The following is a 23521-nucleotide window of genomic DNA, read 5'->3' on the forward strand; positions in this document are numbered from 1 at the left end:
TAAGAACAAATAGCTATAGATCTTGTGGGTAGGTAGCCTTGGTGGGAAAGTACTAGCTTAGATCAGAACAAATGATCATAGATCTTATGGACAGGTACCTAGCAACCTGTTCTGCTCTGTTTCTTCTGCTGAACTTTTCACCCAGCCAATATCCTGTTTTTGAGAACATTTACACTACCCCCCGCTGAGAACACCTGTGCTCCCCAGAAACAAAGAGATCCTACGTCTTCCCCTCCCCATATCCTGCATGTATGTGTGTGTGTATATATATATATCTCCTGGTGTGGGAACAATAAAAATTTGACAGCCTGATCAGACTTTTTGACTTGCTGTCCGTTCATTGCGTGCCCTTGTCCCCCAGTTCTCTCAGGTGGTCCCCCAGTCCCAGTTCACCACCCCACCAGATGGGGCAGTCCTCTATCTCCTCACATACACATAGCAGGCATACACATAAATGAGTGAATGAATGAGTAAATGAATGGGTGAATGAATGAGTGAATGAATGTTATTTTTAAGTTGAGACATTTTGCTTTATATAGTACATTTTCCAAGTATAGCGTGTTTTGTAACACATCTTGGTTCACACTAGCCACATTACAAGTTCACATCAGCCACAAAATTGAGTGCTGGCTACTTCGTGGAACAGACAGGTCTAGGTGTCTAACATACTCCCTAGGGCAGTCACTCTTACCCATAGAGGGTCCTGCATATCAGATATTTGTATTTCAGTTCACAACAGTGGCAAAGTTACACTTATGAAGTAGCAACTAAATAATGTTATGGTTGTGAGTCACCACAACATGAGGAATTGTATTAAAGGATTGCAGCATTAGGAAGTTTGAGATCCACTGCCCTCAAGCCTTTGCAGGCTGTCAAAATTGAGCATTAAACAAAGTTAAGTCCTGAATGCTATTATTCAGACAACTAAATGCAGATCTTTAGCTATGGCATCTCCTCTGTTGAAATGTTGAGAGGCATACATGTAGTGATAGAAAGTCCTCATTCATCACACGGCAGTTGCTCTCTCCAGCTCTCTTCAGTGCTCTCTCCAGCACATGCTGTTCCCACACTAGGCATCTGCATCCTTGAGGACTGACTACAGCTCTCTCCTTGTCTTGTAGTTTTCCTCACGTTTCCAGTAAAATTAGCAGCATAGAACTTCTCTCAAATGATTCAAGCAACTGGGCTTAAGGAAAGAAATGTCTCCCCCAGTTTGAGAGGCTCCAGCGATGTATCAAAGGTTTCATCAATAAAAAAATTTAAGGAGTAAGAAAAATTAACAATAAGCAAAATAAAAAAATAAGGAGATAATCACAAGGACTGTAGAGAACTGAGATTCTGAGAGAAAATGTATATCTGGAGAAATGCCGGGTCTTGAATGGGTTATGGTTCATTCTGGGTGCATCTTCCTGAAGCCCCCAAAATCAGTTACCAAATTTTTCCTGTTTTTAGTATGAATTCCTGTTAATACTGAGAAATGAGAAAAAAAATCCACAAAGCATTCATTTCTGGTTCATCATTTTATCTATTCAAAACTCAGGTTCATTTAGTAGTTCTTACTGTGGGTTTAATGATATCCTCCAGTGGGTCTCATTGTAGCAAGATTTGTATGCTCCAAAATTAGCCTATGAAAGAAATAGCTCTCACAGTTGGAAAGCGGGCTGCTCCCTCCTTCGTTGTGCCCAGCATTTCGTCTCTATGAGATACACTGTAGCTGAGACAGGAAATGCTAGAGAATTAAATTGAGATCGAGACCTTTTGACGACCTCCATTTTCACACACAGCCACCCTGACACAGGAGAGATTTAATAATAAAAGAAAAGAGGGTCTGGGGAGATGGTTCAGAGGGCAGAGTGCTGCCATCCTGCAGCGGAAGCCACCACAATGTGTGAGTATGTGGTGGTTGGTCAGATGGGAGAGAGGGAAGTGGAACAGCTTGAGCATTGTGGAGAGAGATGGAGACTCGAGGGTGGAGAAGAGTAGCCTGTTGTGAGTGGCCAGCCCTACTTCCTGGGACCATGGTGAGGCCCTAGCCCAAGGTGATGCTGAGGGCCATGTCTGAGTCAATGTGACACTGTGGTCAGTGTCAATGTCCATGGCTCATATTACCACTAGAAAATGTGAGGATGTCCCTGACTGGTACAGCCACCAGGGACCACATAGATGTCCAGGGGCTGTGCAGAACTGGCCCTGCCCCTCACTGGATGCAGCACTGAGGAGAGCTGGCCCAGTGCACTACCTTGGCAGCACAGTGGAAGCAGTCCTGAGGGCATGAGTGTGGGAGAGCTAACCCTGCCACTAGGCACAGAGGTGATGCTCCCTGCTCCCACCACCTCCGTCACTTGGGAAAGTTGCCCCCAGGGTCATAAGCTCACAAGAGCTGGCCTGTCCCTTGCTGGCTGCCTCAACTCAGGAGAGTGAGCCCTGCAGCTCACCTGGTGGAAAGGTGAAAATGAGCTATCCCTAAGGGTGAGAGTGAAAGAGAGTTGGCCCCATCACTTGTCTGCAGTGAGGTGGCATGGATGCAGGGGGTACCCTCCCCTTCTTCACCACCTACTTTCCCACCCTACCCCACTTTCACCCCTCACCACCCTCAGTAGTCTGGAGATCTGGCCCTGCCCCTCACTGGCAGGAGCACTTGGGAGAGTGGGCCCTGTACTTTGACTGGGCAACAAGGTGAAGATGGCTCTGGAGCTGTGGGTGCATTGAACTGGCCCCGAAGGCATGAGAGCAGGAGAGCTGACCCTGCCTCCTGCTGATGGTGGCATTGGATGGACTATCCAGAGTAGTGCGGGAGAGCTTGCCCGGGTGGTTCAGACAAGAGAGAGCTGGTGGGCTGACTAGCTCTGCTACCACCCAGGCCCAGATCCAGGGCTCTGAGATGCCACACCCCAAAATCTATATCATCTCCAAATGGTTGAGATCCATGAAAGGGCCAGTCCTGCTGTTCCAAAGCTGCAGGATCTCCATGACACAGGGCAACAACAGGGTAATTGGGAGGAGTCCCATTGAGGATCCAATATGATGCAGTCACAGAAGCCAGAGATCTAGAACCAGACCAATGACTCATGCAATGAACATTTACAAGTGAAGAGGGGTATACGGTGGAACACACTGTGACATTCTACAGCTTCTGCAATGAGATGTTTTCTATGCTTTGGCTTTTGTTGTTGCTGTTGTTTGGGGGGTTTTGTTGTGGGGGAGGTTGCAAGGGTGAAGGTTGGATATGAGGGGATGGGGCATGAGTGAGACTGAGATGCATAATGTGAAACTGACAAAAAAAAATCAATAAAAAGTTAATTTTTCTCCTTAAAAATACAATGTTAATATATCCACCTATATTTTCACTAAAATACTATTAGAACATCGGTTTAATATAGTAATTTTGATAGTGCAATAGCTGTTTATTTCTTTTGCTAAAAACTTCATGTTTTCCCACTGGGTACACGCGTGTGCATTTGTTTGTATATGTGTCTGTCTGTGAGTCTGTGCATATCTGTGTGTGTTATTCAATTAAATCTTTGGTTTTGCCTCCACCTGGTGGACATTTTGGTCTTTTAATTACAAAGAGGAAACAGCGACTAACCCTGGTTTTTTTTGTTTGTTTGTTTGTTTGGTTGGTTGTTTTTTTTGTTTGGTTGGGGTTTTTTGTTTGTTTGTTTGGTTGGTTTTCGTTTGTTTGGTTCTCCAGAATAAAAATATAAACAGCTAAAATAATATCTTATAGATTTAGCCAATAACTTATATACAAAAGAATTTCAAGTGGCATACACATATGGTGATTGAAAAAAAACTTTAAAGGCACTCTTTCCACCATCTTGGAGCCTGTGGAGGCCTGCTGGGAACAGAACTTCTAAAAGTGAGTATGTCTGGAGGGCTGTGGTGCAAGGCCACTTTTGCTGGCTACAGTCGAGGTCTCCCGAACCAAAGAGTGTGCATGGCTCTTCTTAAAACTGAAGGTGTTTATGCCCGAGATGAAACTGAGTTCTGCTTAGGCAAGAGATGTGCTTATGTGTACAAAGCAAAAACCAATGCAGTGACTCCTGGAGGCAAACCAAACAGAACCGGAGTGATCTGGGGAAAAGTAACTCGGGCCCACGGAAACAGTGGTATGGTTCGTGCCAAATTCTGAAGCAACCTTCCTGCAAAGGCTATTGGACACAGAATCCGTGTGATGATGTACCCATCCCAGACTTAAACTAATGGAGAGTAAATAAATAAAAGTTAAAAAAAGGAAAAATTTAAAAGGCCAAGCCACAGGAGAGAGAAGAAGATAAAGTACCTAAGTTAATACGGTTACTGCAACCAAAGACTAAATGAGCTCCAAGGTTTTGCTGTTGGAGAGAAGAGAAAACAAGAACTGTTTATTTGATCTTTATTATTTGATCAAACAAACCACATTGTTTTTATTATTAACATTTCAGACTAACTAAGATACGCTTAATTTTTAACTCACAGAGATATACAGACAAAAATTTAGAAACCTTGATGAACTATACAAAATAAACAAACTGTGTAGCTACCCTCAAATCAAGGTGCAAAATACAGTTGAGGTCCCCAAAGCCTGCCATGCACAGCCTCGGTATTTCCACAGAGCCAGCCACTAGCACACCCTCGGCTATAAAGCTGCCCACTGCTCGTCCTCAAAGCTGCCCACTCCTCTGACTTCGTCATTGCTTAGTTTCTACCACACCATGGAATAACTTACTATGTGCAACATCACATCTGCGGATCTCCCACATTTCTACATAAAGAAAGTTTGCTGAAAAAAAAAAATAAATAAAAGGAAAGAGTTCGCTGCTTCTCATTGTGATAGTCTAAAAACACAATACTGGACAGATACATCTTAGTTCTAATTTTTCTATGAGCTTTTGGGGCTCTGGTGAAAGGTGCTGTTGGGACCATTCTGGGACACCTTTTGGGTTCATCTATTCCACAGTTCAGTACATGTCTCATATTAGGACTGTGAAGTCCTTATACTCTTTAGTAAAAGCAAAAACGAACAAACAAAAAATCACCAGCTCTTCAAACTGGCTAACATTCATACTTTTGTTCCTGACAAGCTCTCACTATGTTGCCCAGCTGGACGGAAACAACCCTCCCATCTAAATCTCTAAGCCAGCTTAGGTGGTGTTCAACAGTAGGAAGGAAAACCCAGTTGCTATGCTCCTTCCAACCCTTGCTACTGATGCTGGGACTGTTTCTTGTTTATTGGTTTAGCAACCAACCACTCTAGCATGTGGGAAGTAACAGCACCTTGAAGATTGCATTGCTTGGCCTGATGAGTAATGGTTAGGGACAATGTCTCACGTGCTTGTCAGCTGTTCGGATCTCCTCTTTTGTCATGTATCCATTTGTCTATTTTTCCTCCATGCTCTTACTGGGTTGTATACCCTATTCATACTGATCTGTAGGTGTTCTTTATGTAATCTGGGTCCTGATTATTTGTTGGCCAGTGTGTTTTGAGAAAATGTTCTCCCAGTCTGTGACCTGACTCCCCACACTCTTAATAGCTGACTTCACTCAAAAGACTCTTAACTTATCATTTTTTCTTATGGTTAATGTCTTTTGTTACTTGCATAAGAAATTGTTCCCAACTTCAGGGTCATGAACATGTTCAATAGTTATCACCTAGAAGCCTTTTGTGACCATGATCCATCTTAACCTGCTTGTGGTGGTTTGAACATGCTTGGCCCATAGAGAGTGGTACTGTTAGGAAATGTGGTGTTGTTGGAAGAAGTGTGTCACTGTGGGGTGGGCTTCAGATGTTTCCCCCTATGCTCAGGCTCTACCCATTGCAGAAAAGACCCTCCTCCTAGCTGCCTGGAAGATAGTCTTCTCCTGACTGCCTTTGGATCAAGAGGTAGAACTTCTGGCTCTTTCTCCAGCACCATGTCTACATGCTGCCATGCTTCCTGCTATGATGATAATAGACTCTCTGAATCTGTAAGCCAGCCTCCATTAAATGTTTTTCTTTATATGAGTGACTTGGGCATGGTGTCTCACAGCAATGGAAACCCTAAGTAAGACACTGCTGTTTGTGTTTACTGTACACTAGGAGTCAAGGGTCAAGTTTTTTTCTAGATGCGCAACCAATTTACCTAATGCCACCACTTAATAGTTCCTTCTCTCTTAGTCACCCATACACACACATACACACCTTTGTATTATATCGGGTGCTCATATTTGGTTAGGTCAGTTTCTAGACAATTCAACCCCACTTATGTGGATAAATGGTTGCAAACATGAAATTATCAAAAATAAAAGCAGTTAGCACTAGGGTACAGTAGACCCTAGAATTGGGGGGGGGGTGTCTCCTGAATTTGTTAAAAGCCCTATAGAATTATTTAACTTTCTAAGATAATGCACATTTAACTTCTGTAAAATCAATGCCACTTTTAATAACTGCAAAAAAGAGAAACGGAGGTAACCACTGCTTCAAACAAAACTCTTGATTTTCTGACTCATGTTTCCAACTCTGTGAGTTTGTCACCTGAAAAAAAATGGTGATTTTGTGAGCTGTCGTGGATTGAGTACAAAAATCCTTGTAAACTAACTTTGTCACCTGAAAAAAACGGTGATTTTGTGAGTTGTCGTAGACTGAGTACAAAAATACTTGTAAACTAACTACAGCTATTTAGCAACTTACAGTCCCAAAACTTGTGAATTTTCAACATGAATGGTTGAGAATCATGTCCAAGTCCAGATGTGACGGTAAAGCACTGTACAGAACGGGTGACCAGTGGAGAATTGCTGGTCCTGTTCGGGAGGCTCATCCCAACACTCACCCGGAGGTGGTGATCAACTCTGAGGCTTTGGAGCCTTTGCTGAGTCACATGCCAGCTGTGTGGCCTAGGGCACTTTCCCAAACCTTTGTGACGCTCAGATTCCCAGCCACACCATCTCTCTTGAGAAAGCTGGGTCCTTTCCATGGGTCTGAATCTCTTAGAATCGCTGCTCCTACTAGCACGTAGGCTGTCGCCTGCACGCACCAAGGCCCTGGGGTAAGTTGGCAGAGCCCTGGAGGCCCGGAGCATCCGCGGTCACTATGACAACCTCAGACGCCTTCCGTTCCAGAGCAGCCGGTGGCGGAGTTGAGAGGCCTGGTGGCAGGCCGTGGAGACCCTGGTGGCATGAGGCGGCAGGAGGCGCTGGTGGTGACGGCAGGGACAGCCTCGGAGGCGGGGGGCCGCGATGGGGAGCAGCCTAGGCCCGTGGGGCTGGGGTGCCGCGCGCGTGCTGAGCCTGGTGGCCCCCAAGAGTCTCGCCAACAATGTGAGTTCAGCTCCAGCTTCAGACTTTGGCAGTGGTGGGACCAGTGACAACAAGGCCGGAGGGTGGGGGCCCCAAAGTGGAATTACCTGTAGCACTTAAAGTTTCTGGGGGAGGGATGGAGAGCCGCTGTTTGGAGATAAGGACAGAAAGCTACGGTGTCATCTGGGAAAGATAGAGGCAGGCCTCCTGAGTGAGGATAGGGAGCAGGTTAGGCCCTCAGGCCAAGGGCTATGTAGGAGAGGGCTATCCTCCCTTCACCAAGGATTCCTGAGTCCAAGGGCTGGATATCATCCTCAACTGAATTGGTCCTTAACAACATTGCTTTTCAAAGGGACCATGAATTCATTAGCCCAGAGGAATGTGTATAATGGTGTTGGGGATAAAGCATGACCACTTGTCTAGCATGCTCTGGGACCTAGGTTCACTCTCTCGCACTTGTCTGAGCAGCAGGGTAGGAACCATTCACCTCTCTCCAGGCATCCTTCATTCCCCAGAACAGGAAACCAAGGAGCGGAGGGAAGGAGATGAAGTTAGCCAGGGCTGGCAAAACACTTAAAACTTTCAACTCTCATCTCTGGCAGTCAAAGCCCACAAATCACTACCTGGGTTAGAATTTCACACTGCAATCTTTCTTATGTCCTCTGCCCACGAAATATGCAAACAATATTTAAATCAGTAAAGATTGTCTTGAGGCAGTTGTAACTGTATTTCTAAGAGGGTTGCAGCCTCCTTTAGCATCTGGTGAGAGATGATGGGTGAAAACACAGGGCCAAGGAGGAATGTAAGCAGCTTCCAGGGCTGATCAGAGTCTCCTTGATTGCCTCTCTGGGGACCAGCTGGAGCATCTGGAGGCTCCCTCTGCTTTGGCACTCTAGGAGTGTTTGCTCCTAAATACAAGTCATTATATTTATCCGGATCAATTTATCCCGTCCCTCCCCTCCCCTCCCTCCCTCCCTCCCTCCCTCCCTCCCTCCCTCCCTCCCTCCCTCCTTCCCTCCCTCCCTCCCTCTTTCCCTCCCTCCCTCTTTCCCTCCCTCTCTCCTTCTGTGTGTGTGTGTGTGTGTGTATTTTTCCCCTTTTGTTGTCTTTTTCTTTTCTCTGTCTCTAGTCCCCCTCCCTCCCTCCTTCCCTTGCTTTTTCTTAACAGAGGACTTCCCCCTCTCTAGCTTTTTGTCATTCTCCATTTCCAAGGCCTCACAAATCTCCTTCAGCAGTTTCCTCTGTGAATCCTCTTGTGGCCAAACTGCGGTCAGTCAAGAGACCTGCACTTTGAGCGGTTCAGCTCTTCTCTGTGACCCGGTATAAACTTTGTCTCCTTCCTTCCCGTGAAGGTTGTCATTCTACAGAGAAAACCTAAAGCAGTTAGGCTCAGGCAGTGCTGGTTCCTGCTCACCTGACTCCCAACCTCGGAAAAAGAACGAGAACCTCAAAGTGTCTGGTCTTACCTTTCTTTTCTGAGTCTGGGGACTGTCTGAGTCCTTACCATTGGAAGTGGACCAGGGTCATGTCTGAGGCTCTTGTTTTGTTTGAGCCAGTCTGCAGTCAGGACAAGTACACTCATGCTACTTGTTGGTTAACTCGGAATAAGAGAGGTTGTCTGCCATGTCTTTGTGAGATTAACATCAAATCTCAAATACATAACAGATTTTCTTGCATTCTCTCTGGCTCCTTGAATTGTAACAGGCACCCCTTGTTCTCTAGTGTTGACAGACACATCCATCTGTAGTAGGGCGGTACCTGCTCTTCATCTCTTGTGCCACACTCCATTCAATATCCAATCAGTGGGATAGAAAGACTTCTGCCTTTATGAATTGATGGTGGTTTTAAAAAGACAGATACTAAATCGTTGGCTACACAACAATTGTATGCAGATATGCAAATGAAGGGACAATAAATGAAACAAAAGATGAAAGAAAGGTTTCAAGGCAAAAAAAGCAGCTGTAGGTTTTAGAACCAGGGACACTTCCCTGAGGAACTGATACACAATAAAGCTGGCACTTATAATTTGAGTGGCAGTTACTTACCAGCTCCGGAGAGAAGCTGGTCATGCAAAGGTGAGATCAGAGGGGAGCGAAGGTCAGGGGTGGGAGACCAAGCATGGCGAAGCCTACAGCAAGATGAATCTGAAGATGTAGCTCAGGCCAGAAAGCACACAGCATTTCTGTCCTCTTATGGTTCTGTTCTCTGGGAAGAACAGAAAGAACTCAGCAAGGCACTGAGAACAAATGTCAGTGCTGGGCTGGAGCAAACAGGGAGAGATGGGGCCAGCCCCGGAGGCCAGGAAAAGGTCCTAAGTCTTCCCTGCGGTAACTTCTATGGGTTTAATATCTTATTTTAAGATTTATTATTATTATTATTTTCTGTGTGTGTGCATGTTCATGTATCTGTGTGTGTTCATGCATCCTTGTACATGGCTGGCCACAGAGGCCAGAAGAGGGCGTTGGATTCCCTAGAGCTGGAGTTTCAGCTGCTGTGAGCCACCCTGTAGGTGCTAGAAACAGAATACCAGTGTTCTGAAGGAGCAGCAAGCATTTTTAATTGACGAGTCATCAGTTGGGATCAATTGTATATTTTCTTTATTTACATTTCAAATGTTATCCTTTCTCCAGTTCTCCCCTCTGGAAGCCCCCTATCCCTCTCCCCCTTCCTCTATGAGGGTGTTCCCCCACCCATGCCCTCATTCCCGCCTTCTTACCTTGGCATTCCCCTACACTGGGGCATGGGGCTTCCACAGGTCCAAGGGCCGCTTCTCCCATTGATGTCCAACAAGGCCATCTTCTGCCATATACATGGCCAGAGCCATGGGTCCCTCCATATCTACTCTTTGGTTGGTAGTCTAGTTCCTTGGAGCTCCGGGGGGTCTGGCCGGTTGACATTGTTGCTTTCCCCACAAGGCTGCAAACCCCCTCAGCTCCTTCAGTCCCTTCTCCAACTCTTCCATCAGGGACCCCATGCTCAGTCCAGTAGTTGGCTGCAAGCCCTAAAGATGCTGAAGTAAGGCTAGGAAGGCTGGCCTAAGCACTTGCTGTGTAAGCCTGAGGGCCTGAGTTCAAACCCAGCTAGACTTAGTAGCATCCACCTGTAGTTCCATGCACCAGTGGTGAGATGGGAGGCTAGCCCACAAGAGTTCCTGGAAGTTTTCAGAACATGCAGCCTGGTAATATGCAATGGCAAACAACAAAGCGAGAGAAGAGACAGACCCTGTCTCAACGGAGTGGAAGATGAGGACTGAACCTGAGTGTTCTCTCCTCTCCACAGGCACACTGGAGCATATATGCATCACACACACACACACACACACACACACACACACACACACACACACACACACATACACTGCATTCTACATCTAGACTGCAAGATCCAGGCACTGATCTGTCTTACGCTTTACTTTGTCTTCGTCCCCAAGCCAAATGTTAGGAACAGAGTGGGTCTTTAACCAGAATTCATTGCTGGGCATGATGATGCACACCTGTAATCTCAGCAGGTTCTACAGCTGCCTGGGAGACACAAGGAGACCTTGCCACAAAGCAAAGCAAACCACGAGCCTGGAACCCCTCCTCGTTGATACGGGAAAGTTCACTAAGGCAACTAGAATGTTTCATATATTTCCTCACCCTACTTAAAGATAATCCTGAAGTTTGCCCCACACAATCAGGAATTACAGGAAAGGACGAAGTCCTCCAACCCAGAAGTTGTGATGAGAGAGATAATTCCAAGATAGAGCACGCAGGGCAAGCAGTCTATTGGTTCTAAGGAATGACATGTCATCTTTTAAAAAGTTATTCATATAGGAATGACGGCTGGAGGCTGGGCAGAGTTGACAATAAATCCGTTGTGAATGTCTTTCCAGGGAAGACGTTTCTATATTGTGAGCCCCATAAGAGAATCAAGGAGGTTTTGGAAGAAGAACTTTCTATCAAGAGGGATGAATGCCACGTGAAAAGCCCACCTGCAGGTAATCATGTCTCAAGGAAGTACGTTTGCTAAATGAATATGAAACGGTCTGTCTGATGACAGGCTGGTTATTTTATTTGTAACGAAACAATAGTCACTAAGAGAAGTAAGTTCTTGGGAAAGCTTAGAGTGCTTTTTGGCCTCTGTCCAAATATACGTCCACACGTAGAGGAAGATGAACTTAAATCTTCAGCGCAGGCATCGCTGCCCATGCTTTGGCTGCTTCTTTCTGTTTAATTGTAAGTAGACCACTTTCACATGCTTGGGACACACAGTAACATCTTCGGACTCATCAGCGTAGATTTGCTCAATGGCAGGGGTTCCCAATGGCACATTGTACCTGGATGCCTAGACTACCAAGTTCCCAGGTGACTAGTGCTCCTTGTGCACAGCCCCTCCCTGGCAGCTACTGTCACAGCAGAATGTGAGTCGCTAAACCATGTCAGATCACCCAACGACCTCATTTTATCAAAACACAGCATATGAGTGACACAACTGGATATGGAGAGCTCTCAAGATGGCTGGTGTGATGCCCATGCTCAGACACAAGTCTGGGATGACTGGCCCCACGGACCCCTGATTCCCCTTCAGCAGCTGATCACTTGTGGAGAATGTAATCAGGTTTTTATTATAATGCTCATGGGGTCTTGAATTTTATAAAGAAATAAGCAGGTCAGCAGGATGGCTCCTGAGGTAAAGTACTTGCCGTGAAAGAAAGCCTCTCTTCATCTGAGTTCAGTCCCTAGAACCTACGGATCCTAAATTTCCTTCATGCTGCTGGTGTACAGCACCCTGAAAAAAGCAACCTCAGTGGAGAAGGCTTACTTGATTCATAATTCCAGGTCGCACTCCAGCATGGCAGGGTTGTCAAGGCAGGAACGTGAAGCAGCTAGACACACCCACAGTCAAGAGCAGAGAGAGAAAATGCATGCCCACTGCTCAGCTTGCCCTCTGTACTCTAATTCAGTTTAGGACCCCAAGCCCAGGGAGCATGCTGCCCAGTCTGTGGTGGCTCGGTCTTTGCATATTAATTAGCACAATCAAGACAATCCCCCACCAACATGCCCACAGGTCAACCTGATGTTGACAATCCCTCATTGAGACTCTTCCTGGGTGATCCTAGGTTGTGTAGAGTAGACAGAGCTAATCATCACATCATATAAACTTGGAGAGAGAGAATCAGCTCCACAAAGCTGTGCTGTGCCCTTCACATGCTACAGCACATACACCCCCACACACATCATGCACACATACAATACAAATAAAAAAATAAATGAGAGAACCGTGAGCACCATGTTCAGAGAACTGGCAACTTCTGGAGAGGACTGTTCTGGGAAGCTGGGGTCCAATAAGAGATGCTGACAACCTTAAGGCATATCACCGACTCTAGCCCACTCCACGTTTCTAATCAGCCATGATTACTTACTTTTGGGTCTTAATGTATGGCCAATGACATGAAGCATCTTCAAGAAAGACTCTACATTCTGTGAATAGATGTAGAATGGCTTATGTGTAATATGTTTTTGGTGTTTAAGCTACTTTTGTCTAAGTTATTATAATAGTTTAGATTTAGCTTCATTGTTTTGAAGGACCACATAGAAACTAAACAACATATTTGCCATTCTCTGATGAGGAAATGAGTGTTGTATCATTCTTGCTGGGTGCATTTTAATGTGAGACAACCTAAGAGAGTAGGAAAGAAACATTTGTTTCTGTAAGTACTTTCAAATATTCACTTAGCATGCAGCTACTAGGGCTGCATTTTTATGATAGCCACCAGAGGGCGCACAAAGGCACCATTTCACCTAGAAAAAGTCTCAGAGTAAAATTAGATGATACAAAGTTGTGTTTTAAAGGGCTCCTTCAGAATCCAGAATTGGAACGGAGTGCCCAGGGAGAATTATAGACTCTTGGCTACTGCAGTGAGGGGAAGGCCCTAACTGGCCATTGACCTTCTAGTGGGGCGTGCAGAAAACCTGACGACATCTGGAGCTTCTCCTTCCAGAAGACACACATTCCCCCACACAGCCCAGACTCTGCATGCAGCATTTATTTAACTGTGCCACAGTAGCTACCTATAGATGCTAAGAGTGAGTGCACATGGATGGTTACTCCTGTGTCCATTCGTCTTTTGTTCTTCTTTCTTCCCTGTTGTAAGTACACTTTAGTTCCCACGAAACCAAAAAGTTTGTTTGAAGGCCCAAACCTGTGATTTCTCCCCCATATCTGTCCCCTCAGTGGCACCTGGCATGGGTATCTACTCTTTTTTTTTTTTTTTTTTCCTGTTCTCAAAGCCTCAATATGGCCCGGAGAGCATCAGTCTTCATTCCCCTGGCTCAGCTCCGATCTTTTTGCCCTCCCCCCACTTTCCCTTACTTCTCTACCTCCACTTGGCCTCAAAAATATGGATAACTCACCCCCTGTTTTTGAGTCAGGGTCTCTATACGTAGCCTAGGCTGGTCTCAAACTCAGAGATCTACGTGCCTTTGCCTAAATGCTGGGATTAAAGCATGCGCCACTACATCCAGCTGTTACATATGGCCCTATAATAATAACCACTCCAAAACGTCTAGCTTCCGTTTTCCCTCCTCAAACGTCAGAGCCTACTTTCCAACTGGTTGTCTGGTTGCATTGGCAGCATAGTGGTGAGCGTAGCTGCCTTCCAAATGGATGTCGGATAACTGCATCCCCCTCAAGTTAATACATCCCGAAGAGAGCTCTAATTCTGCATCCAGATATATATATATTTTTTTACCCACTCTTCAAGAAGTAGCACACATTCCATTTACTTGATTGGGGCAACATTTAGAAGTCAGGTCCTCAAGCTTCATTTCAGACAATGGCTAAACTTGCTGACTCCATGTGTGGGAGAGCCCCAAGTCTCCCCAGCTGCACCCTGAGCCCCTCATCCTTCTCCTCTCTCAAGAGCAGCAGCGCTTGCAGCTGCCTCACTGTAGTCCCCTAAGTCCGTTCTCTACACAGAAACCAGAATGGTGCACAGGGCTAATCAGGTCACCTCCACACTCAAACCTCTACATTGTCCTTTTACTGTTTTAAACTAAATCCCACCACTTGGGAGGTAGAAGCAGGAGGATCAGGGGTTGAAGGTCATCCTTGGCTCTCTCATAATTTCAAGGCTAGCCTGGACTACACAAAAGCTGATACAAACAAACACTAGAATAAGCCACACACTCCTGCTCACTGAGGCTCTGAGAGGTTTCTAGGTTGTTTAAAGTTATGCAATAAATGACAGAATCAGACCTCAAATTCAAGTCTGATTCCAAAGCCATTTACTTTGGACTTAGGATGTTCTGGTGACACCCAGTCAAGCCCTGTGGGGTTTGTGCCACTGCTCACTGGCTTGAGAGGTCAATGTTGAATGTGCCCAATGGTTCTTCCCTGGACTCTCTGGCACTAAGCTGCCCTGGCTTTCTTCCTGGAGCGCCCTTTCTTTTATTCCTTAAGAGCTATTGTTCCCTCCCTTTGCCCAACACTCAGGTTTACCAGGATGATATCTACCATCTTCTAATCTTGCCCCCCAGCTCCTCCACTGTGATCTTACTAGCACACTCCTGATATTTGTGTCTCTAGGCAGACTCTCTCCTGGATGTCCCTTAGTCACTCAGTATCAGCACTAGAAAAAAATTAACTCCTCTCACCTGACCCCACCCCACCTCACCAACTTACTCCTCCCCCGTATCAGAGGCCACCAAATGACAGGGCCACTCCAAAATCTTCCGCCTCTCCAGGCAGTCATAGCCTATATCTAATAAGGCTTAGTTTAGATCAAGCTCCCAAACCACTGGCCATACACCAACTTTACCCTTCAAATACGCATCTTTCCTCTGTAGTGTATATTTTATCAGAACCAGTTGTCAACATTAAAAATTCAGTCCCATACCTGTAATCCATATGCTTGAGTGGAAGCAGCAGTGATCAGGGGTTCAAAGTCATCTTTGACTACGTCTATGAGGGTTTGAGGCCAGATTGAGTTAGTTATGTTAGTCCCTGTCTTAAAGAACCCAGAAAAGGGGCTGGGAATATGGTCCAGTCATAGAGCACTTGTCTAGAATGGAACAAGGTCCTGGGTTTGACCCCTCCAAACCCCAAGTACTATCAGATCTGTGTGTCTGCAATGCATAAGGTACAATGTACAATGTATAATGCCTAAGCTAGGCCTCCCAGCAGGCAGGTCAAGGGCCTAGGAGTCACTATACAAGGGTTAAAATCTCTTGAAGTTTTTCTTCCCCTTGTCAAATCTTTGGAGCATGTTTATACAGGGAAGCATGGGAGGCAGGGCTTGAAACTGGCCGTTCAGGGCCTCTCATTCACCGCTCAGCCCACAGACGGCCAACCAGAACAAACACATAGTTTTAAAGATAAGATTAACTTCCCTGTGAGATCAACCTGAGGCAGTGGCTAGAGTCTCGAGGGGGTGGTTTTGTATTTTTTAAATTTAGAAACAAAACCGACAGAAAAAGGTCCTTGAATATAAATGATCAAGGGTATGAGGAGAAAAAAATAATCTCCAGAATGTTCTAGGACAAGATCTGCATCTTTGGAGCCTGGTGCTCTCTTCCCTTCCTGGCCATGTATGCAGGCTCTGAGGCTTTGCTGGTACCACCCCTGTCTTGTCTTCAAAAAGGCACATCTCTGGAGCATGGGGGGCGGGGATCACTCCCCCCATAGAGCAATGTATCAAAGGACTCCAGAGCATGGGGGGGGGCACTCCCCCATAGAGCAATGTATCAAAGGACTCCAGAGCATGGGGGGGGGGGTCACTCTCCCCAATAGAGCAGTGTATCAAAGGACTCTGGAGCATGGGAGGGTCACTCCCCCCAATAGAGCAGTGTATCAAAGGACTCCGGAGCATGGGGGGTCACTCCCCCCCATAGAGCAGTGTATCAAAGGACTCCAGAGCAGGGGGGGGGGGCACTCCCCCCATAGAGCAGTGTATCAAAGGACTCCAGAGCATGGGGGGGTCACTCTCCCCATAGAGCAGTGTATCAAAGGACTCCAGAGCATGGGGGGGGTCACTCTCCCCATAGAGCAGTGTATCAAAGGACTCCAGAGCATGGGGGGGGGGTCACACTCCCCATAGAGCAGTGTATCAAAGGACTCCAGAGCATGGGGGGGCACTCCCCCCATAGAGCAGTGTATCAAAGGACTCCAGAGCATGGGGGGGGGATCACTTCCCCCAATAGAGCAGTGTATCAAAGGACTACAGAGCATGGGGGGTCACTCCCCCCAATAGAGCAATGTATCAAAGGACTCCAGAGCATGGGGGGGCACTCCCCCCATAGAGCAGTGTATCAAAGGACTCCAGAGCATGGGGGGGGATCACTTCCCCCAATAGAGCAGTGTATCAAAGGACTCCAGAGCATGGGGGGCACTCCCCCCATAGAGCAGTGTATCAAAGGACTCCAGAGCATGGGGGGGGGTCACTCTCCCCATAGAGCAGTGTATCAAAGGACTCCAGAGCATGGGGAGGTCACTCCCCCCAATAGAGCAGTGTATCAAAGGACTCCAGAGCACCTTTTGTTCTACTTGAGTATCTCAGCTCTGGTAACTTCTTCACCCAAAGTTTCACACTGAATAATAACAGTTCTATTACTAGTTTTCCTATCAGTCTTCTTCTTTGAAAGCAATAATCACTTATGCACAGTGTGTTTTGCTTTGCGGTTTTTAACACTCCCTAGCATCTGCACGTATATTTTGAATGTTTTCTCTGTTCAGTTGTAACCTTTAGCACTCCTGTGATTGTATCAGGAAGAGCACGACCAGAGTTGGCCCTCACAACGCTTTCATATCCAGTTCAATGCGGTGGCTGGTCTGCAGCACCCTGCTCTAGATTGCAAACTGCTTTCTACCTACTAGATCTCCTAGGGCAGATATTTATGGTCCCCTGCCTTTGAGAACCTATTCTCAGTGGCTGAAAGGAGCCTTTTCTCTCTTTAGACAGGACAGAGGAGGAGAGTGGCTTGAATGGGAGGGGAAGATTTAGGTTAGATTCAAAGAATGGCTTTGGTTTCGTAAGATCTTGACAGAAAGAGACTGTGAAGTCTGTCCTTAAGGACCCAGAAGAAGGCTGACTCTCACCTTGACAGGCAGCTTCAGCCACTCTCCTGCCAGTTGATGCAGGAGAGGCTAGGGTAACACTCAGCTTGGCAAGCCCTTGGAGCTGCACCTCTGCAGACGGACTCTGAGGTCACCCTTTGACAGTGAAATCACTGTCCTTGCTAAAACAACAGCAACCATTTGTTAAACAGAAAGCCCTCTATATGCATCCGGTCCACATCCAAGAAGAATCCGAAAAGGCGGTTTTATCCCCATTTCAAATCTAAGGAAACAAACCCAGCGCGTTAACGAGACTTGTCCAGGCTCTCTCAGTCGATGCTGGGAGAGCTGGGACTGAAGCCCCCACTCTCCTATGAGCCCAGAAACTGTGTGTCCCCCCCCCCCGCATTACTTGTGTATTTGCTTCATTTTGTTCTAGAGCTTTCAGGTGTGTTGTCAAACTGCTAGTGTATACCCTCCCCCCTCCCCCCAGTTTCTTTTTGTAAGCACTTAGAGCTATGAGTTTTCCTCTCAGCACTGTGAAAATATTCCCACTTTATGAAGAAATTAAATTAGACTGAGATATGGAAAACTGAATGATTTGTAGAATTTGTCTTGTTTATTCTTGATCTTTTTGTTCTGCAATATATATTACCATAACGACCCTTCATGTCTTTGCGGAGACATAAGAGCACACAGAGATTTAATTTCATCACTGAATGCATGAAGTGTATCAAGGATTGAATAGCTAGCAGACACCTCGTGTGGCTTGATGAGTTTGGTCAAGTATATTCTACTCAGTTACTTGGGAGGCCAATCACCCAGGAAAGTGCCTTTGAAGCACTTTGCACTAGAAGGAGAACACACTACTCACTGTTATTGTCTTGCTCCTAACACGTTCACAGTGGCCCTGGATGGAATCTGGAGCATTCGAAGGAATCTCCCCGTGGGAGGCATGATCCCAGGACAGCAGAGCAGAAACAGCTCACTCCCACAAGCCAAGTACTACTCAAGGCATGGAGGACTAAGAAGTAAGACCTCTGAACCACAGATGGCCCAAGGGGGTTCCACAGCTTACACACGAGGGGCACACCTTAAGCACCTCAGTTGGAGGCCAACCTTTCCCCGCCTTGCTTCTGTCCCCTCACAGTTTACTCATCCATTGTCTGTCATGCTGGGACCCAAACAGCTCAGCTGAGGAGGACACCTCCACAGACGTCAGAGACGTTCATACCTAGGCTTAGACTTCTGACTCCACTTTGTACGCACAAGTGTTTCTTGCACGCAGCCAGGCTCTAGGGGAGGGATTGTGTTTGTTCCTTCCTTCTAAATGGGTGACAAAGGGGAGGTGAGGGAATGAAGGAAGGGCTCTTCAGGTCTCTTGCCTGGATCCCTCAGTCTCCCCTTATTCTAGGTACATGGGCCACTTGGCTGGTTCAAAAACATAAGCTTAAGAGAGGCATCCCTCATTCCTTCCTGTCTCAGTGTCTGTCACAAATATTTAGCAGGACATGAGAAGGAGACAGAAGTCTTGACCAAAGAAATATGTGCAGATACTGTAGGGACATGCAGCTGGTACATGAGTCCTGAATGTCACTTCACAGCTGGGAGGTGACCCTGTGAGCAAAAGCAGCAGCATGTGGAAGCCAAGTATGCTCTCTCCCTGTCCCTGTCCCTGTCCCTGTCCCTGTCTCTCTCCTTCCTTTTTAAAGACATTTTTGTTATGTGTGTTTGCTAAGTGCCCACAGAGGTCAGAGGTCAGAGGTCAGAGGTCAGAGGTCAGAGATCCTTTGATAGAGCAATTCATGCTCTTAACCGGTGAGTCAGCCCCAGCCCATGCACTCTTAACCAGGATATGACTCTTAACTCATAAGTCATGTCAGCAAATTCTATGAACACTACTTGTTTCAGATTCTTAACATAGTATTCTGTTTAAGAATTACACTGGACATAAGGAACGGGCACAATCTATTTCTCAGGTGAGGACACTGAGGCACAGAAAGGCTGAAGAATCTACCCAGTGTCTCTTAGCTATTGAGGGGAAGTGCTTTGAACGCTGGCAGCACATCCCCAGAGCCCATGCCCTCATCTATGAAGTGCTCTGGTGCCAGAGCCCAGAGACTGGTGATGCAGTGGCCATAAGTGACAAGGGGATACAGCCCAAGTACTACAAAAGAGGACCTGGGGATGGGCCTGAGAGACACAGATGATGAAGCCACTGAGGACTGAGACACAAGATTGAAGGACAGAACTGAACAGGACTCAGCCGTGAGCGTGGGTTGGCAATAATAAAGCAGCTGCCATGATTTTACCCCATGCGAGGTGGGACAGCAAGCATTTTATGGAGTTGTGTAGGTCACATGACCAAACATTGAAGATGATAAGCTCCATCTTCCAGGTAGGATAATTTGGTGACAGGAAGGACATTATGATCTGTGGTCCAAGGGGTCGTGTAGTGGAAATTACCAGGCTCTGTCCATCTGGCTTGCAAGACTGTGCTTAACCACTAGCCATCCTGACAGAGATTCTGGTCACTGAACAACAGGGTGGAGCCAATTAAATTGGTGTGGTTAACCAGGCACAAGTGTCAGGGCTGAGCAAGGCACCATTAGAATGTGAGAGAGAGAGTACACCTACAACCCAGACAGTAATCAGAATTTTGAGTAAATCTGATCTATCCTGTGATCCTAGCTATATAGGGTAGGACTGGAGGATCCTTGGAGCTCACTGCCAACAAGCCTTGCCAGTCCAGTGAGCTTCAGGTCCAGTGGGTGATCCTGTCTCAACGACTAGGGTGGGGACAGTCAAATGGCACTTACACTGACCCCTGGTCTCCATTGTGCACATGTTCATTTGTGCATACAGTCTCATGCGCACACACACACACACACACACACACACACACACACGCACACACACACACATGCACGCGCATGCACACACATCAGCTCTGTGAAGACCAGGATGGTGTCTTACTCACCAAGGTGTAGCTCACTATTAGTTTGTTATGAGAATGACAAGCAGCTGAAGGAGCCAGAGTCTGAATGGCATCGACTGTGTGTTCAGAAGCTATTGCTTCCAACCACAGCTCCCTCTCCTTCTCACGCCTGATTGAGAGACTCACAGTAGCCACTGTCATAGCTTCATGACCTTAGGTCGTTTGCCCTCACCGCTTCCTTATTCTGCACCGCGTTAACAAACCGAGAGAGGAGACAGTCATTTAGCCCACTGTAAACTTGAATACACCCACAGAGTAAATAAATGGGTTCCTTATGTCGACTCAGATGCTGCTTCAGGTTAGGCTGGGTCCAAGGCCTTTTCAAGCCAACACCCGAATGTGCTGACATTGCCCAGAACCACACTCCAACACTTGGGGCTTAGGGGTGAATCGGGGCTTCTGAGTCATAAGGAAGTGTTGGCTTTCAGGTCATTAGGAAGTGTATGGCTTTCACATTCTGCCTTGCAGGTGAACCACCATGAGAACGGTGATTCTAAAGTTAGATGGAAATAGGGTCAGAATTAAAGATCATCTCCCCATAAAACACATTTGCTGACATGTTCTTTTTCTCACTCTAGGATAAAATGGGCATCTTTTCACAGAGATGGAACTTCATTCACCTAATGTCCAAAGACAGAAGAAACCCAGGCTTGTTTCTCAATTAAGATGTATGGGAGAAAAAATGGTTTTACCCTGTAATACCAATATGTAAGTCAGCCCATAGCCATGAAATACTATTGGAAAAATATGCTAAGAAAAATACGCTTGTTTGATAGTTCTCACAGTTGGGATGTATTAGGCTTCTGTTCAGCTTATTCTATTAAAAATATCAAACAAAAACCACAGCTTTTCTTCATTTCAAGTTAAACATAAAATTGAAACTTTACCTACTGTATAATTGGCTCACCCATTTCCTGTTCCGTAGAGAGAGTGGTTCAGACATGGGTGCCCCAGAGCAGAATGCACAGTACATGCAGACTGGTGAATGGATGACCAGCATGAAAGAGCTGGGCTTGAAGACAATTATTTCTATATCGCTCAGTAGAGTTCATTGTTCCTCCAGAATTTGCTCACTAAACAGCAAGGAGCCAGGTGCTCACTATGTATCTATGTATCTATCAGTGTATTAATGTATCTATGTATCTAGCTATGTATCTATCTTTATATCTTTCTATTTATCTAATTCTAATTAATTTAAAAAGAGGTTAACAAGAAGAGAAAAGCCCTTTCACCCATTTCATAGGAATATATGCATATCATGTATATATTGGCTTATCATCAAGAGTATTTGCTGAATTCAACACTCACGCTGTGGATCACAACTGTCCATAATTCCAGTTCTAGGGAGTATGACATCCTCCTCTGGCCTCTGCAGCTACTACAAGCATTTAGTATATAGCCATACACGCAAGCATAACACCGACACACATAAAATAAGCATAAATCTTTTTTAAAAATTTAATCTTTTAAAAATTTATTTATTTATTTAATTTATGCTCTAGATTTTATAAACATAAATCTTAAAATAAATTTAAAAAATGAAATGTAAAGAAGGGCTAGAGTGTATCTTGGTAAGTAGAGTCCTTGTCTTGCATGCCCAAAGCCCTGGTTTGTGGTAAATATTGGGTGTCCATCACAGAAGGGGCAGAGGCAGGAGGATCGGAGGTTCAAGATTATCCTTCACTATGTAACGAGTTTGAGGACAGTGTGAGCTACATGAGTTTATCTCAAAAGAAACACAAAGGAAAAATACTTTGTATTTGATCTTCCAGAGTCACAAACAGCACACTGATACAGTTCATCCATTTCCTTTTGTGCTTGCTTTTCTTTACTTGTTCCACATCGTGCTCTATAGCAGTGGTTCTCAAACTGGCCCATTGGAGGGGGAGTCAAATAACTCTTTCATGGCGGTTCCCTAAGACCATCAGAAAACACAGACCTTTACATCACAATCATAACAGTAGCAAAATTACAGTTATGAAGTCACAATGAAATAATTTTATGGGGGGGGGGGGTCACCACAACAGAGGAACTGTATGAAAGGGTTGCGGCATTAGGAAGGTTGAGCTCCACTGCTGTATAGCTTGTACATGTATCATCCTACTTAAGGTAACAATACTTCCAATTCATTTATGCATCTTGAAAAATTGCAAAAAATTCATATAAATCTGGATGTAGTTACTCCAGCTTGTAATCTTAGCATCAGGGTGGGGGTGGGGGGCTAAGGAAAGGGAATTGCCGAGAGTTTGAGGTTGACCTCAAACCTGAGAGGGAGACCTTTCAAGACAACGACAAATTGTATCTAATTTATTCCTGGATTAGTCTGTTTGCTAGGTATCTGGACTTCTCTGGTTTTTAACCTCACGTCAGCTGTGGTATACTTGACAGTAAAGATTCTGTCTCCTTGTTTTCAGTTTTAGGTGCTGTGCTCTCTCTCCTAAAGCATAAGCTCATCTTAAGGCTGCCCAGACCTCCATCCTCAAATTTAGCTCTGCTGCTAATGGGATAAACTGAACAATTATTTACTCACTGCTAGGTCCTGCCCCTGCTTAAAAATACACACCCAGTGAAACAGCCAGTGTCCTGAGGCAAAACCCAAACTTTTCCAGACTTAATACAAAAATTTCCATGTAATTAGAACACACCTTGAATGAGGTAAGGTGTGTGTGTGTGTGTGTGTGTGTGTGTGTGTGTGTGAGAGAGAGAGAGAGAGAGAGAGAGAGAGAGAGAGAGAGTGTTGAAGGCTGGGTGTAAGTGTGTTTTCAGCTACCATCATGTTCAGGAACCCTTCCATCACTGGTTATTTCAAACACAGTACTGTGAGCCAAAAGCTGAACCCACAGGCAGCATGTCTGTCAAGACACTGCCAAACAGCTTAGAGTTAGGACAAAGCACTGACTAATCCTACAGATCTCAAGCTTGTAACTTACCTCTCTCTCCCTTTCTGTGCATGCGTGCATACAGAGGGAAGACAATCATAATACATAATATAGACTTCCGGTCACCCAGGAGCAATGACACCCTCATCCTGCTTGGCTGCCCAATGACTTTATAAACGTCCTCCGAGATTTCCAGCCTCACTACACTCGTATTAATAAACAAGCCACCCCACTCTGACTCCACGAATTTCCAGGCTTGCTGCCTGCTCCTAGATGCCCTGTTCTGACCAGCTTCTAATGCTGGCAAACTCAGAGCTCCAGACATTGCCTCCTGCTTTTTGTGCATATTACTCCA

General features: G+C 45.8%; 1 protein-coding gene and 1 pseudogene across 1 annotated transcript; both read left to right on the forward strand.

The window, feature by feature from the left end:
* The first annotated feature begins 3865 nt into the window (after positions 1-3865).
* On the forward strand, positions 3866-4198 carry LOC143439521 (large ribosomal subunit protein eL33 pseudogene; annotated as a pseudogene).
* Positions 4199-7051: 2853 nt separating this feature from the next.
* On the forward strand, positions 7052-21127 carry C27H11orf97 (chromosome 27 C11orf97 homolog). The gene is made up of 4 exons (XM_076926041.1): positions 7052-7275; positions 11129-11233; positions 18195-18320; positions 20866-21127. The coding sequence occupies exons 1-4, from the start codon at positions 7134-7136 to the stop codon at positions 20868-20870; spliced, it is 378 nt and encodes a 125-aa protein (XP_076782156.1). The 5' UTR covers positions 7052-7133; the 3' UTR covers positions 20871-21127.
* Positions 21128-23521: the final 2394 nt, after the last annotated feature.

Source organism: Arvicanthis niloticus, chromosome 27 (genome assembly GCF_011762505.2).
Source record: "Arvicanthis niloticus isolate mArvNil1 chromosome 27, mArvNil1.pat.X, whole genome shotgun sequence".
Lineage (NCBI taxonomy): Eukaryota > Metazoa > Chordata > Mammalia > Rodentia > Muridae > Arvicanthis > Arvicanthis niloticus.